Source organism: Parasteatoda tepidariorum, chromosome 5 (genome assembly GCF_982258835.1).
Source record: "Parasteatoda tepidariorum strain Cologne lab strain chromosome 5, Ptep-v5.0, whole genome shotgun sequence".
In the NCBI taxonomy this organism is placed as follows: domain Eukaryota; kingdom Metazoa; phylum Arthropoda; class Arachnida; order Araneae; family Theridiidae; genus Parasteatoda; species Parasteatoda tepidariorum.
The window spans coordinates 2,590,880-2,607,585 of NC_141759.1; the positions used below are offsets into that span (position 1 = coordinate 2,590,880).

General features: G+C 30.7%; 1 protein-coding gene across 5 annotated transcripts in view; it reads left to right on the forward strand.

The window, feature by feature from the left end:
* Window positions 1–16,706, forward strand: part of LOC107437810 (aminopeptidase O) — a 71,890-nt gene that overhangs the window by 37,990 nt on the left and 17,194 nt on the right. For all 5 annotated transcript variants that reach the window (XR_015433578.1, XM_087163119.1, XM_087163116.1 and 2 more), the window contains 2 exons: window positions 13,085–13,146; window positions 15,626–15,745. Coding sequence is in view for 4 of the 5 variants with exons in the window: in XM_087163119.1 (XP_087019245.1) it covers window positions 13,085–13,146; window positions 15,626–15,745 (182 nt within the window). In the remaining variant the exon portion in view is untranslated. The remainder of the gene's footprint in view (window positions 1–13,084; window positions 13,147–15,625; window positions 15,746–16,706) is intronic.

A 16,706-nucleotide genomic window follows, 5' to 3' on the forward strand; every position in this document is an offset into this window, starting at 1 on the left:
CCTACTTATTTTGTGATGGTGGTAACAGCCAATAAGAGTTGAGTATGCTTTGGGGGCTTGGTCAGAGGAGGTGAGAGGAGGCAAGGACACACATGGTTTTTGGAGACCTGAGGTTAAAATACAAAAATATGAGGATCCTCAACAGCTAAGTTATATTATAAAATTTTCTATCACCCCATAATTATTTTTTTATTTATTAGCAGTGCAGCTTCATAATGTATAATTTAATGTTAAATTTTTTATGTACCTATTATTATTTTGAGTGAATGCCTTCCTGGAACAAAATTTGTAACTCTAAATATCTTAAATGATCTATATTAAATAAATAGTTTTAACACCTTGCAATTAGTGATCATTCTAATGATCTTGTTCTCTTCTTAAGAGTATATTATTTTTAATTGTTATTCATTTTTATTCTTATCTTAATGTGTGTGGTGATGAACTGAACATCACCACACTTGTATCGTATCTCAAAAGAATTATTAAATATCTTGTATCGTATCTTTAAAGAAGAAAAGAAGCAGAAGATAGTTAGAAGATATAGAAAAGAAGAGATTTAGTTACGGTTGCCATGCCTTTTTATATTCCTGAAAAAATTTTACATGATGACTAGAAATTGCTTCAATTTTATTTATTTATTTATTTTAATTTTATAATCGTTGTTGAAACAGCCGATCAAATTTTTTGGGTTTACGAATACTAATTTTCAACTCCTTGTAATTTTGAACCCAATTCAGAAGACAAGGGAACTCCTGGATAAAGTATTGGAAGAAATTTGCTTTCATGGAGGACTTTTAATGCATAAATTTGGACTTGAGAACGAATAAAATAATATGATGCTGTTAGGAAGAGAAAATTTAAAAAATTTATTTACATAATTGATATGACAATTGTAATTCTAAAAAGTGATAAATTTGCTTATCTATGTATTGTACAAGATCCCGCTTTAACAAATTTTTCTGCACAACCAAATACAGCACAGTAGCCCACTATATTTTAAGATTTTTTACCTTAAAATTCCGGCATCGATTTTCTTATATTGAAATGGCATGGAGAAATGGAAAGTCGAAAACATCTCTCTTGATTCACCCTCCAGTCACGTAGCGTCATTCTTAGGAAAATAATTATCGTGATGTGCTGGGTTTACAAAATTTCTAATCGACGCAATAAACCTTGAGGATAAATAGTTCAAAAGATTTATATTTTGTGTAGCTTGTTTCAAAATGCTAATTTTTTTTTATGCTTGTTGGATATTCCATGGCAATGACCACCTGTATATTTAATTTTCCAAGTCAAAATTCTTGATGGTCCCATCAAAACATTTTGATGGTTTATGTTAGTTTCAGTGCGATTCATGATGGTCCAACATTATTTGATGGTCACCATCATCCAACATTATCCATTACGTGTTTATGGTTTTCAATATGCCAATAAACTTCCATCATTCCATGATGGAAAATGCTACTTTAATACTATGATGGTTAACCATTATAAAGTCTAAAAATATAAAAAAATATCTGGCTAACAAAAGTACGAATAAAAGAAACAAAACATAAAATGAGATAAATTAAAATTAAAAGCATGAAATTTTGATAGAACATCAGAGAGTTGTTTATTTTTGAGAAAATAGCTATTAATTTTGAGGTTTATACTAAGCTGTTACGGATTTTTCTATTTTTTCCCCTTCAAGGTTATTACTATCTCGTACCTGGTACTTAAATTTTGTTCATTTATGTGTGGATTTTATTAAATGTGTTTTTTTATATACAAAAAAAAAAACTTTCTTAATATAGCTTGATTCGTTACACCATCAAGAGAAGTTTGATTCTCATGGACCAATAATCCATGATGAACCGTGATGGTTCCATCTATACATTTCCATGATGATTTAATGGGAATTGTTGTTGGTACTCAGGAATATACAATAAAAAAAAATTTTTTTTTAATGTTAAACCATCATAAATCTGTCCGAATTCCTGTATTGAGATGATGGTTCTTCATGATCGTTCAACATTTGATTTCTAAGATGCTATGAGGTTAAAATTCTGATGGTTCAACATGGACAAACCATCAAAACAAGTTGCTATTCTTATATTGGACTATCATAAATCAGTCTGAATTCATATATTGAGGTGATAGTTACTTATCTTGGTTGCCATCAAAAATTATGATGGCTCATGATGAAATTATTGATGGGTGTCATCAAGATTATGTTGGTCCATTAATAGAAAACCATCAAGCATTTTAAAGAAGTAAATTTTATTTACTCATTTATTATTTTTGAAATTGCTCAAAAGACTTAGTAAATTTTTCATTTTCAGGCCATGGGTGTTTACTTGTATGGTGAAATGATTTTCTCTAGAAATGCCACCCTCAAAAGGATTGCACAAGAATGTTTTGATTCCATGGAATCAGAAATGGAACCAAACTACAAAAAGACGATACTACAAATGATCTCTGACTCTGCTTGAATTGTGATTGTTAAACTGTTGCTCACATGAAAATAAAAATTTTATTTTACTTAATAATCGTCACTGTTTTTTTTTGTTCTTAATCTTCGAAAAGGGAGCTGTGATAGCTGAGGAGATAGGGCGTTTCCCTTCCAATGAGGTGAACCGGGTTCGAACCGCAGTGATGTCTGGTCGATACGAACTCCGCATCCTACTTGTACCTACCACAGTTCTGACATAAAATATCCTCAGTGGTAGACGGATCATGGGTTAGAGTTCCCTTGCCATCAGGCTAACCGTGGGAGGTTTTCCTTTGCATGTAACGAAAATGCGGGTTAGTTCCATCAAAAAGTCCTGCACGAAGGCAAATTTCTCCCGATACTTGATCCAGGAGTTCCCTTGTCTTCTGGATTGGATTTGAAATTACAAGGCTATGGAGTTGAACATTAGAAGTTGTAAACCCAAAAACTTGGTTCGGCTGTTCAACTACGGTTATAAAATTAAATAAATATCTTTGAAGAGGATTCAGTTTGTTTTTAACCAACATGGTCATATTACTTTTCTGTTAACTGCCTTTTTCTTTGTGGTTTTTATGAAATCTCTTCAACTTAGTTTATATAAATATTTATATTCTGCTCCCTAGTTCATATAATCTCAAATTTTTATTTTAAATGAAAGGAAAAGGTTGGTTTAGTGTTAAAAGACAAAAAAAAAAAAAGATTTATGTACTTTTTGTTTACCTTTTGCAGAATGAGTAGATAAGATCCAAAATTGTAAATCTTAAGATCTCCAAAATTAATTCAAAATTTTAAAAAAAGGTTAAAAGATCTTTACTTATCGCTATAAGAGTATATAGCTGTAAAAAAATTATAATTTTACTGCTGTCAGTTTTTTCTTGACATCGAAATATCTGAAAAACCGTCAATATAAGCAATTAACTAGGTCTCACTTGAAACCTACTTAATCACTTATAGTAAATATCTTTGTCTCACTAGAGACGAGGAGGATCCATTGGAACAATAATACTCCAAAACTAATGCGAAATTTAAAAAAGGGAAAAAGAATGCGTGATACATTTTTAAACATATGATTATGTGGCTGTAAAAAAAATTAAGTTTACACTGCTATTATTTTCGCTAAAAAAAATAAGTGAAAGCAGTCTTCAACATCCGAATGTCTTATGAATATGAAATGTATACAATTTCGTTTTGTTCCATCTAAGAGTTTTTGTGAGAAGCACGTTATGCGAAAGTATCGACATTTTAAAAAGTTTTCAGAAATCCATGGATATCAGTCGAAAAAGTTATTAAAAAACCATGTCCATTCACGTCGAGATCGACGTGAATCGAATGCTCGCGTCGAAAAGTTATTCATTCAAATGCGGATTCGAAATTTACATGTAACACTATCCGAATAAATGTATCGGGATTTCAAATTTTTTTTTTAAAAATTCTGGATCAATAGTTGCTGTAGAACGACAATGATTTTCGATGGAACCGGTTCAAAATCAAAAGAACGCGACTGAAAATGGATAGGTGATGACTCATATGCGTGATTCCAGAATTCACATTCATAAAGGAAGATTTTCTGCGCGATCCGGTCTTGTTTTTTGATTTCCTGAAGATGAATGGACCTGGTCTAGCTCCGCTAAACTAGTGGGGATAAGAAAAAACAACACGAGTCATTCAAGTATCGGAATTATGTGGAAATCCTTGACTATAACGGTCAAATAAAAGGTTCGAAAAACAATGTGATTTCACAGCGAAATCGGCTTGCATTCGACGTCTTTAAGATATCATTCAAATTGCGATTCGAAATGAACCTGCGGTCATAATATTTTTTTAATAATATGCAATGTCACCAGAAGAAATATTTATTTTTATTCACAGCTTTAGCGTCATTTATGTGTGAGGTTCAAGATTTCAGAATTTTCCTTCGAAATATTTTGAGTCCTATGGACTCGGAAGTATCGTTGCAGTTGCGTCTCAATTAACACTAAACATACCAACACTTTTCAATACAATACAATACAACATACAAAAACGGGTCTTTTGACCCGTTACGTTATGGTATGATTAGTGTTAATAAATTAGCGTTAAGAAAAAGAAAAAAAAACATCGTGAACATAATTAAGCGTAACCGCAAATTATCAGATATACATCCTTAACTGTACAATCTCAAATCACACATTGATGGATATTATACTCAAGATTTTTTATTATTTTGATATTTCTTAAAAAAATATTTTTTTCTAGAATTTTATGAAGAAAAAGAATTTCTTTAATTTTTGTAATTGAGCATTCTAAGCATTTTATTTTTATACATGAATGTAGAAGTATTCTACAAAATTGGAAAAAGAGGGAATAGCAAACTGAAACGGGGGAGGAGTTAATATATATATATATATATATATATATATATATATATATATATATATATATATATATATATATATATATATATATATATATATATATATGTGTGTGTGTGTGTGTGTGTGTGGGCGTGGGTGATTCTCACGAAATACGACAAATGACAGTCTTTTGCTCCAAGATCTAATACTATACTACTAAAAGAACCTTTCTTTAAAAAATATTAATAAATAGCACTGCTGTTAGCCTTTTAAAATGACTTTGCATTAACATTGACTGTTTTGTTTATATAAAAAATTTAATTGAATTTCAAAATATCCTTTTCCTGGCATGTCACAAACAATATTTCCAATAATAACTAGCTTCAAAACTTTCCATAAATTTTTCAATATCTAATTTTTTTTTAAATCTCAACCGTTGATAGCATTTCTAGAACACATGTAGAGGGTATTATTTCCAAAAACTTTGTTAAAAATGATTTTTCTGTCAATAATTTGTCACATGAAAATCAGTCATTTTCCTGGCCACTTTTTTTTAGTAATTTATAATCAAAATAGATAGGGCCAGCAATTAATATCTTAAGAAGGTTAAGAAATTGAATAGAATATCATCCTATCAGAACATGTCTTATTTCAGGAATAAAGAACCAACTTTCTGGTTTAAAATCTATTTCAAACAATTTTACAAGGTGAATAGGTTTTTATGTTGTCATTTTCCTGTCTTCTTGAAATCATTAATAACATTAACTACATAGATATACCAGAGTTATTTCAAGAAATCCTGTTGTTTTCTGTGGAAAGGCTGAAATGTTAAATTAAAGTAAAGTTAAATGCTGTAAAATGGCAAATTGTCATTATTCTGACTGTCGTTTTCTTGGCTTATGAATGCCAGTTACCAGAAATTGTTTTAAACAGTATAATGTTAAGAGGGAAAACAAATATTAACCTAATACCCAGTTTATGTAAGATTGTAATATGCTTGTATGTAATCAAAATTATTTATTTATTTAATGATTAATTATTATACACAATTTTATTCTGTACACATCAAAAACAAAAACAGTTTTGATTCTTTTTACAGTGGATAAAAGAATTACTTTAAACAATTCATGGTCCTTCTAACAAAGGCTTTAGGTTATTTTTTTTTTCAAAACACAGATAGTTAAAATATAAAGGATAAGCTAAGAACATCACTGTACAATTTAATTTTGCCATAGTCTTTAAACTCTACATGGGTGTATACATTAAAGAATGTAATAAAGTTGTAAAATGAAATGATTTGAAATATTTTAAATTTAAGTAGTATAATAAAAGAATTTCCGATGTAAATTGTAAATTATTGTAAAATTAATTTTATTAAGTTATTTTAAAACATGGGGCCTAAAAACAACCAAGGAAAAAAAAACTGAGGGAAAAAAAACATGAAGCAGAGAAGAAACGGTATGTTCAAACTGTTCGCAATTATTTTTGGAATTTATTTACATAGAAAGTTAAAATTAACTTTTCAGTTTTGTCTTTTTGAGTTTCTTAAGTTGAGTTACTATTAGCGCATTCAAAATTTGGTGAAATTCTATTTATTTATTTTCCTTAAGCAAATGCCAATAAACTACACTGTCTGTAAGATATTAATAAATGTAACTAAATAAATATATTAAAAAAAAATTTAGATTATTTTGAAGACTTTAAATTTATATATATATATATATATATATATATATATATATATATATATATATATATATATATATATATATATATATATATATATATATATATATATATATATATATATATATATATATATATATATATATATATATATATATATATATATATATTTGTGCGAGTGTTTAATTTAAGAAATCCGTGTATCTTATAATCCTTTCTGACCCCACCGATCTCTGCAGCGATTTATTATCACAGCATATATCGGCGTTTAAGAATTACGTTGAAATTAAAGTTTCAGTAAATTATGCGTGATTAATCTGACGAAACTTCTTTTGTAATTTTTAAGAATAACCGGTTAGTCTGTATAACTTAACACATTTACCAAAAAAATAAAATAAAGAAAAAACGTGGTTATTAATAATAGCCGCTGTTTATTAGTAATAACTTTAACCGTAACATAGGAAAATACCGAAAAAGCTTCTTGAAGCAGACGATTATTGATTCAATCGTTTTGTGTTTGAAAAACTAATAAAGAATTAAAAAGAGAGGAAGAAAAAGATTTGAGCCAAAAAAAAAAAATGAGGTTGAAATTTTTTTTAAAAATTTTATTCTTATTTTAACAAAGTTTATTTCAAATAAAAAATAAATCTATAAATGCTAAGTTTTTTCGAAAAATACAATAGGGGTGGGCTGATGAACGCAAGTGAAACTTAGGAGAAAACAAAAACCGAATGAAATCATACCCTATTTAATCAGCTGGCGGGAAAGCCGAGTGCTGACAACAGGTGGCAGCTTTTGTTGTTCTATTTTATTTTTAAAGTGAAATATCAGATGTTTGATAATATGTTTTTCCGCGATCGAACAAATTGTTTCTTGTAACGTGTTTTTAGAATACCGGGCAGACGACTCATACAAAATGGAATTAATATCCAATCAATTCAATCCTTCTAAATTGCCAAAAAGTAAGGTGAGTCGTATTAAATTAAAATCGTTGTATTTTGAATGTTGTGGTGAGTGTCCATTTTTTTAAGTGTATGACATATGAGCGTCACGGTTTTCGAGTTTCTGTGGGGGACGAAATAAAAATACACAATCGCAAAAGTTTTCTAAATTTCAAACAATGGAAAAAAGTTCATAGATCTATAAAAATATTTTTCTCTTTTTCTATGTTTTTTTACTTTAATGGGTTAAAATCAATGTTGCTTGAAAATTTTCTTTATTTTAAAATATTGAAGGGGACTTATAGAGATTTTTACAGGAATGTATAGATGGTTGATCGTGTAAAGCATAGATTCTCAACCTTTTTAACGTTGCCGTCCCCTTAAGAAGCAAAAAGCATTTCAACGCCTCCCTTCGTGAAAATCTAGTTATTTAGAGCATGGGGACGGAGCGAGGTGTGATGAATTATAAGAAGCAACATCTCTAAGCAATTTTTTTACGCTTTAAATTTGTTTGGCTTTTTTAAAAAAAATAATGTGTACATTAACTCGATAATTTTCTCATGGCAGGTAAACGCAGTCTATTTGTTTAAGGAAAAAAAATACGTTTAAGGAAAAAAAATACAACAAAGAAACCTATGCTTAAAAAATGATTTATTCTTAATTAGATAAATAAAAAAACACCCAAAAAATTTTTTAACAGTAAAAAGAAGTATCAACGAAACATTCAAGTAACTATGTTGGTGGGATGATTGTACTTAATGGTTCAGAAGCAACTTCTTAACAGTCGGTTCAATACTTTTAGATGAAGACGCGAGTACACTCGCTGCACAATTTCGAGTCGATTTCTCTTTTTTGTGACAAGATCTGTAACTGCACTGAATCCACGTTCGACAAGTTAAGAGGAAGGAATGGCAATTAAAAAAAATTTTAATGGTAGTCTACAGTCCAGGATAGAGACGACTGACGTTACCTTTAAGCAAAAATTCTGTGAGACGATCACCATTTCAAAGTTTCATTAGCTAAAAGTTCGACCAAATCTGAACCTCTGCTGTTTCAATATTCACAAAAGTGTTCAGAACCCATTAACCCATTGAGGCACTTCTAGGGAACAAAACATCTTTAAAACGGTCAGAAAAGTCCATGTGCAAAGAGTCAAGGTGTTGACAATATTCTTGCGCATCATCAGAGCGAATTTCTCCTGCTTGGGTGAACTCATTCCAACCAAAATTCTGCTTCCAAAAAATGAGCTATTTTAAGAAGGTAGAAATAACTGATTTTGTAGGGATCAAATTGAGCTCGTTGTCTTGAAGATGTAAATTATTACCCTTAAACTTTACAGATAAATCTGCCGAAGTCTTTCTTAAATTCCAGCAATCTGTCTCTCAGAGATGCATCTCTGTTTCCGAAGAACTCAAGCATAGAGTCGAAAAGATTCCAATGCCTATTGAGACAGAAGCTTTTGGAAAAACAGCGAATCTCGGTGTATAGTAGCAAGCGATTGATTTCTTCATTGTTCTTCTTACACAGCTGTCTGAATAATCAATCGTAGAGAGAATTCTGTGAATTTTGTTCAAAACAGACATGGCATATTGCAATGATTTATGCGAACGGTCGCTGAGATTTTTTCCTACTAAATGCTATCTGTGAATCAACCAGTGAACAGCTGAAAATATCTGGCACCTCTCTTTCCAAAAGGGCGATGTCGGCCCTCATTGCAGGAGCCTATCAGTGGCAATAGACATAATATTTGCAAGAGGAATGTTTTTCTCTTTAAAATGGTCTTTGGCAGTATTAAAAATAGATTTACCTTTGATATCTACAATCAAGTTTCTTGCAAAAAGCATATCTTGAATAATTTTTCCTACCTTTACAAACCGGACCTATGCCTACAGTAGAGCCTACATTACCTGGCAAGGTTGATTCATGAACTTGAAGGGAAAATTTGTTGGATATCAAAAGTTTGCATAAAGAAATTTCAACGTTTTCAGCCATCTCAACATTTCGTCGCTGCACTGTATCGTTGATATCGTTGCTTATGGGATATTTTTTTTTATCACAGTGGATGCAGCTGGATGGTGTGAAACTATTTCTAAAACCTCCTTGACAACCGGCAGTATCAACTCTGCTCCGATGGTATGAGCTTTTCCAGATTTAGCAATAAATTTTGATATATTATAAGAAGCTATCAAACCATCGTCGCATTTTTGTGATGAGGTTGCTAGTAACCCTGAGACTGCAGATGCCTTCAGAAACATGAAAAAAGATGTTCATGAAAAATGACAAATCTTTATTTTGTTTGTCAGGATGAGTTTTTTTTATAATGCTCCTGCTAATGGTAAGATTTCATTACCTCATTAGATAAAACTTTATTACAAAGTAAGCACATGGGTATTTGGGAGTTCAACAATGATTGAACAAATCCCAACTTCAAGAACGTGGCACTGTATTGATGACACTTCTTTTTGTTAACCGATATTGTTGGTGGCAGCAAATTACAAAGCATAAAAGAAAATCAACTATTTCTCAAAATTAATAAATAATTTATGATAAAAACTAATTCGCGCACGTACCTGGCCAAGTAAACTATGAGATCTAATCGAAACTGGAGAGAAAGCCGTAAGGAAGCTAACGAAAACCATCATAAGAAACACGGGTCAAATCAAAAATTCATACTGAAAGCGCATGCACTTCAATTTCCACCAAATGACTTGAATGAGTCAGAGGCAAAAAGTACTGACTCATGCGCTGAACTGTGTTGGCTCGGATCGGAGAATAGGAGTTGTATAAGTTCGTTTTATTGCTGGTACAGATGTTGTATCGGATAATCGTTATTTATTATATTAATTAAATCTTTTTTTCTTTAATATTAATTTTAGATTAATTTTATTTATTAAAAAAATCTTAATTTAATAACTTTTTTGTTTTAAAATTGAATTTAAATGACAAAACATGCTCATCGCCCTCCTACAGCCCAAAACATACCCAACGCCCCCGTTGAGAACCAATGGTGTAAAGCTAAGCGCAGATGGTGCTATAGGGATTACAATTCATCGTAAGTCTTCATTATAAGTTTTATACACTTAATTATAAAGTTTTTGTACGAAATCGCACGATCGTTTGAAATTGAAACTGTTTGCATTTGAATTGTAATATTACATGCTCTGAACAGACGCAGTGGCTGGTTCATTCTATCATCGCAAGTGATAAGTTGAAATAAAATCGGAAGGTTTAAAAAGAAGCAAAACGGATTTTTTTGAAGGTAATGCAATTTTTTTTTTCAATTTTTATTTTATTTTTCGATTCTTTGACATGTTTAAAATCATCTATTCTAAACGCTTTCCAAAAATTCCAAATGTCAGAAAGATATCCGACTTTACATGATGCTATTTTATTTATATTTAACTAGCCGCCTAAGGCGGCCAGCTGTCCGCCACGCTGAAGGTTTTCACAAATAAAGTTTTTTAAAACGTAGCAGGAAATCTGAAGATTAGTGGACAATTAAAGTGTTCCTGTCCTGCAATTTTGTCTTCATATCCAGTTCTGCTGCAGATGTGTTATAGCTCTTGAGGATGTTTGAAATTATATAGCTACAACGCTTAAGAAAAAAAAAAAACTAAAATGCTAAATACATGAAAAGAACACGAAAACGAATAAATTTTTTATGGTACCAATTTCTATTTCTATATAATTTTTTATGGTATCAAATTCTATTTCTATATCTGTTACGTCAAGAACTCAGGTATTATAATTTGATCTAGTTGTGCTTGTACAATTTTGATCTAGTTGCGCTTTCTACGTCATTTTGTTAACATCGTTTGGTTTGTTATTTAACATCGTTTGGTTTGTTATTTCTAAGTTAACTTTCAAAAAATTGGCTGGCATCAGCATTTTTATTCTTTAAGTTGCCTATTTTTTCTTTTGGAATTCGTTCCTTTTTAGCAAAATGTTTTTCAACCTAATCGAATTCTTTGCCGACTGTTCTCTGTATATATAAAGAAAATAAAGTAAATATTTTTAAAGTGTTGTGAAAAGAATTTTTAGTTGTACAAAGTACTACAATATCGCTACAAAAATTATCGTCTTCGCTTAAGAAAAAAAAATAGAGCGTGGAAAGAAGAAGAAAAACTTATTATAACAATTATGAACAGCGACAAATATATCAAAGCGAAGCGTTCTATTTACGTATCGAATATGTTGCCACATTTTTAATACAAAAGTTAAACTTTTCTCCACTTTAATAAATGTAAACTAATGCGAACTTTACAATTAAATTATTAATTCCTTCGTATATCATTGGTTTAAGTTGTCGAAAATTAATATTTCAATTGTAAGGTTCGCATTAGCATACATTTATAAGAGTGGGGAAAAGTATATGTATTTTTTAATAGTTTTTTGAATATGGCTCTTTGAAGACGAAAAAGCAGACGAAAAGCATAGACTTACAAAATGACTGATAACTAAATAACTAATCCAAATTTTTAAAAAAGAAAAAAAATACTTCTTCATTATGTCAAAACACAATTATGTAGCGAGTTTCGTGCCTGGGCGAGGCTTCTGGGGCGATATATTGTGATTACAGACACACACACACACACACAGCCGCTTTTATTATTATGTATAGATAACCATCGTTGAACAGTCAACCCAATTTAGGTATTACGACTACGAGTGTTCAACTCCGTAGCCTTGTCATTTTGAACCCTATCCTGAAGACAAGGGAACTCCTGGATCAAGTATTGGGAGAAATTTGCCTTCGTGAAGGAATTATTTTTTTGATGAAACTAACGTCACATGGAAAGGAAAGCCTCCCACGGTTAATCTGATGGCAAGGGGATTCTAATTCATGATCCCTCTACTACTGATGATATTTTACGTCAGCACTGCAGTCGGTACAAGCCGGATGCGGAATTTGTATCGACCAGCCATCGCTGAGATTCGAACGCGGTTCACGTCATAAAAAGGCGAACGTTCTATTCCCTGTGGTAGATGATATGTGAAAATGTCACAAAAGATCTTTCCACCGTTAACGATGCTTCCGTTACACCATAATTTGCATTACTGGAGTTTGTTAGATAACCGCATCAACCAAGATCTTGCAACCAGATTCATTTAGAAATTCACAGGTACACAACACTATTCAGTGAACCCCAAAGAAAGAAATCCATGTAGCTTTAACTAGGCGAGCGTGGTGGCCACCATTCCATCTTCTGAAAGAAGACGTTTCTGACCATGAGCATGGGTTGCTATGCCCATGGTCTGAAGCGCATCCGAATCATTAACGTATCAGTATTTGAATTCTTGTGGTCACCTACCTCCCCTTAAAGTTTTTCCCAGTAATCCTGAAATAAAGTCCTGAAATAAAGTAATATATCCTTCTTTTCAAATAGTTCCTCCCCTCACCATAATGGCTAAAAAATGGATATAAAATATCGGATGAATCTGAAAATTCTATATAGGGCCGATATGGGTTGTACAGTGGCTGTAAAATATCGGGTAATTTGGAAAATTCTATAGAGGGCCAATAACGGTCCTTAGAACCCTTACCGAGCCAAGATTCATGAATATTGGCCTGATGAGAACCCAAGTTATTTTGTTGTTAGTTTTGTTGTCCCTTTTACTATTCATTTTAAATCCAGAATATTCATTTTTTGCAGGTGGAGCTGCACATACATCTCGATGGTGCAATACGTCCTGAAACACTTATGGATTTGTCTCAGTAAGTCAGCATTCACGTTTAACTTATATATATATATATATATATATATATATATATATATATATATATATATATATATATATATATATATATTGGCAATGACTCATATATCTAATAATACTCATAACTCATATTATACTGTTATATACACATATAATAGTATAATAACACTATGCAACTTATGAATTTATCGCATTTCCGCTATAGCGATTGCTTCTTTGAAACACAAGCACCCAACCTTTTTTAGATTTAGCTAGTTCAGCTTATTAAAAAGTTTTGGAAACATATAATTATATAAAAATGCTAGAGACTTTTTTTTAAAAAATTTATAAACATTTATTTTGACTTGTTATTTTGTAATCCTGTATTTTTTAGTGCTTAATTAAATATATTTTGAAATCAAATAAGAAAGTTTAAATTCGTAAGTTATTACTTGCAAATCTTAAAATAATTATTTTTTGATGTCGTGTCTATTAAAAATTCTTTTTATAAAAAGAATTAAATGTGTTAAGTGTTTTTAAAAGGTCAAGAATAATAAGTTTCTTACTTTTTTTCTTTTAATGCAAGTTTGATTTAGTTAGAGAGTATGTCACTTTTTAGGTGACATTTAGATAAAACGCACAGAAGTTTATAATTCATACGAAGAGCAAGGTGCTGCTAATATCATAAAACGAGTGTCACAGAATTTTCTTGTCATAATAAGAGTTTTTTTCTTCTTTTCTTTCCTTTTTTTTCTTAAAAAAAGAAGACAAGCAGTATTAATAACATAATTGATAAGATAGCATTTATTTTATGCTGAGATAGAAACGTGAATTACGTTTGATTATTACGTTTATTTATTACGATAGATAAACGGAGAAAGTTTGTTTCTCCGAAAACAAACAAAAAAATAAAAAAATTATGAATTTTAATGTGTACTCAATTCTAATTTCATCCATATTTTTTTTAACGACCCTCTAGAAACCCCTGATATCCTTTAAATAACCCAAATCTCACTTGTTCCTCACTACTCTCTATAGAGTGGAGAAATGCATTTTGCTTTGATTTTCCTATTGCTGTAAATACAGGCTTTACAGTTTTTTTTTCAAACCATTACTTATTTTTCATTTCTTATTTAACTCTCGACTACCGCGGTTTTTCTAGTTTTAGTTTTCACCTTTATTTTCCATTTTTTGTTGGCAGCTTTACATTTTCTTTAGCCACTATCGTTTTCCTTCTTCATGTCTGACGAGTCTTGAGAATGGGAGCCGAGCCTATTTTTAAGCACTCGAAGCATACTTTTTTAAGCACTCGACTTTTATAACCATATTCATATTTTTTTTGAAGTCAATGAAGTTTTTATCATTTTGTATAGGGTGTTACATTTAGGTCTTTATCATTATTTTGATCAGAATCTTATGTTCGTTGAGACAAATATCTATATTTTAATAATGTTTATGTGGTTCTTAAAAAAGTTCGAAAGCAGTTAGATCAATATTGCAATTATGAAATTTTGTAACTAACTTATTTTGTGACTAGATATTTGAAGTTTGAAATTGAATATTGTGGTGAATATAATTGTAATGAAATACATTTTATCTTCTTAGTTTTGCCACAACAATTTCTTTAGTTATGGAAAAAATATGTCATGAATTATATAAAACTTTGTGAACGTGCATTATAAGCAAAATACTACCACATCATCTCTTTTTTATTGTTTTTTTTTGTTGTTTTTGTTTCTTCTAACTTTTTTTAACTAGAAGACTTGATTGAAGGTGTAAAAATGATCAACCATAAAAGTCTGTGCGCAATAATAATAATTTATGTAAAGTTTGGTCTTAGTATGAAATCTTCATATAATTGAAGTTAAAAAGTGTCTGATAATCAAAAGGATCTTCTGATATTACCATGCTGTCTATGGGCCACGAACCATGGTTTAGAAACCATAGAGCAGGGATGGCGAACCTTTATGCACCAGCGGGCCATTTTTTCTAGAAAATTGTTTAATGAGGTCATAGACGTGCCGACAAATAGTTTTGACTTCGTGATTATTGGGTACATAATAATATTAAATACTATCAACTCAAAACTCTTTTTTTACCGAGAAAAAAAATACATTTTGCAATGTCTCAGTTATAAGCGTAATTCAACTTAAAGTGACATCAGTGTGACTTCCATTGTTGCAGATTAGATGACAAGTAACTTATATTAGGGATATAAGATGTTAGTTTAAGCAGAACTGTTAATTTTTTTGCTAGTTATTTATTGTTAGCTTGTTAATTTTTTGTGAATTTTAATTTAATTGTTAATATGCTTCATATTGAACTTTGTGATCGGTGACGTGCCCAAAATATTGAATCACGTGCCATAAATGGCACGCGTGCCATTGGTTCGCCATCCCTGCCATAGAGTATTGAACCACAATTTGTGAAATAGAGGCAACATATCTAAAATACGTAGTGTTGCATTTTTTTTGGATTGTTTATTTTTGTTGTTGCAGGAGGAAAGGAATCAGTTTAGCTCCATCGTTGGAAGAGTTGAGACATAGCTGCGTCACCCGAACTCCTTCTACATTGGCCAATTTCTTGAAACCCATCTCTATGTACTTGCCAGCAGTCATGTAACTATAGCAAACTTTTCTTTTTTTCATTACATTACTGTTCGTTGTAGAATACTACCGATAAATATCAATTACAAATCATTGATGAGTAATATGCCCATTAGTAGTAAAAGCCTCAATTTGTGATGTCACAGTAGAACGTCAAAGGATGCTTATGTCTTTTCTACCGGAAAACTATGTATATTTTTCGGTGGCAACATATTGTAGTTTCGGTTTTGATTTTAATATTAGTTTTTGATGGTGGCAACACTTATTAATATTTAATAGATTTATTTTCCTCTTAAATTTATAATTTTATCTACTATAATAATTTAATTATAATATTAAACTATGTTGAGCCATCTTAGCTAGATTTGGCATGTGACATTTTTAGCAGCAATCATTGGTCGATTTTCCAGCGTTGCCATTCGGGGAGTTGTAATGAGGCTTATTTTTGGTGCCGTGTAAGAGAAATATATATATAGATAAATGAACTTATTTTTTTATCTCATGAAAAATATTTTAATTCCTTTCATTTTCGATTTAAAATAATTTTTTTCTTATTTCAATATGCAATCGAATGCATACTATAATTCAATATGATATTTATTGAATATTTTTATCGTTGAATTAGAAATTGTTCCAACGATTAAAAGTTATTTTCTCGATGCATGACTTAATTTGAGATTTTTCACCCGTCATTTCGTTCAATTGTTATAAGTGGTGGCTTCTACTCTATGCTGTCGTTTGCATTCACATGAAATACTATTTAAAGTTATGGCATTTTTTTTTCTTTCGCGCCTTTACATTGAGTATTTTGTTTCCATTATTTGCATGGTAGGCGAACGGCGTGAGGAGAGAGTGGAGCTTCTTAATTGATATAATATTTCAGCTCGCCATAAAAAAACTATAAGTTTTGAAGTAAAAATAGAAGAAATTTAAATAAGCATTAATAAATTAAAATAATAATTTAGAAAGAGTG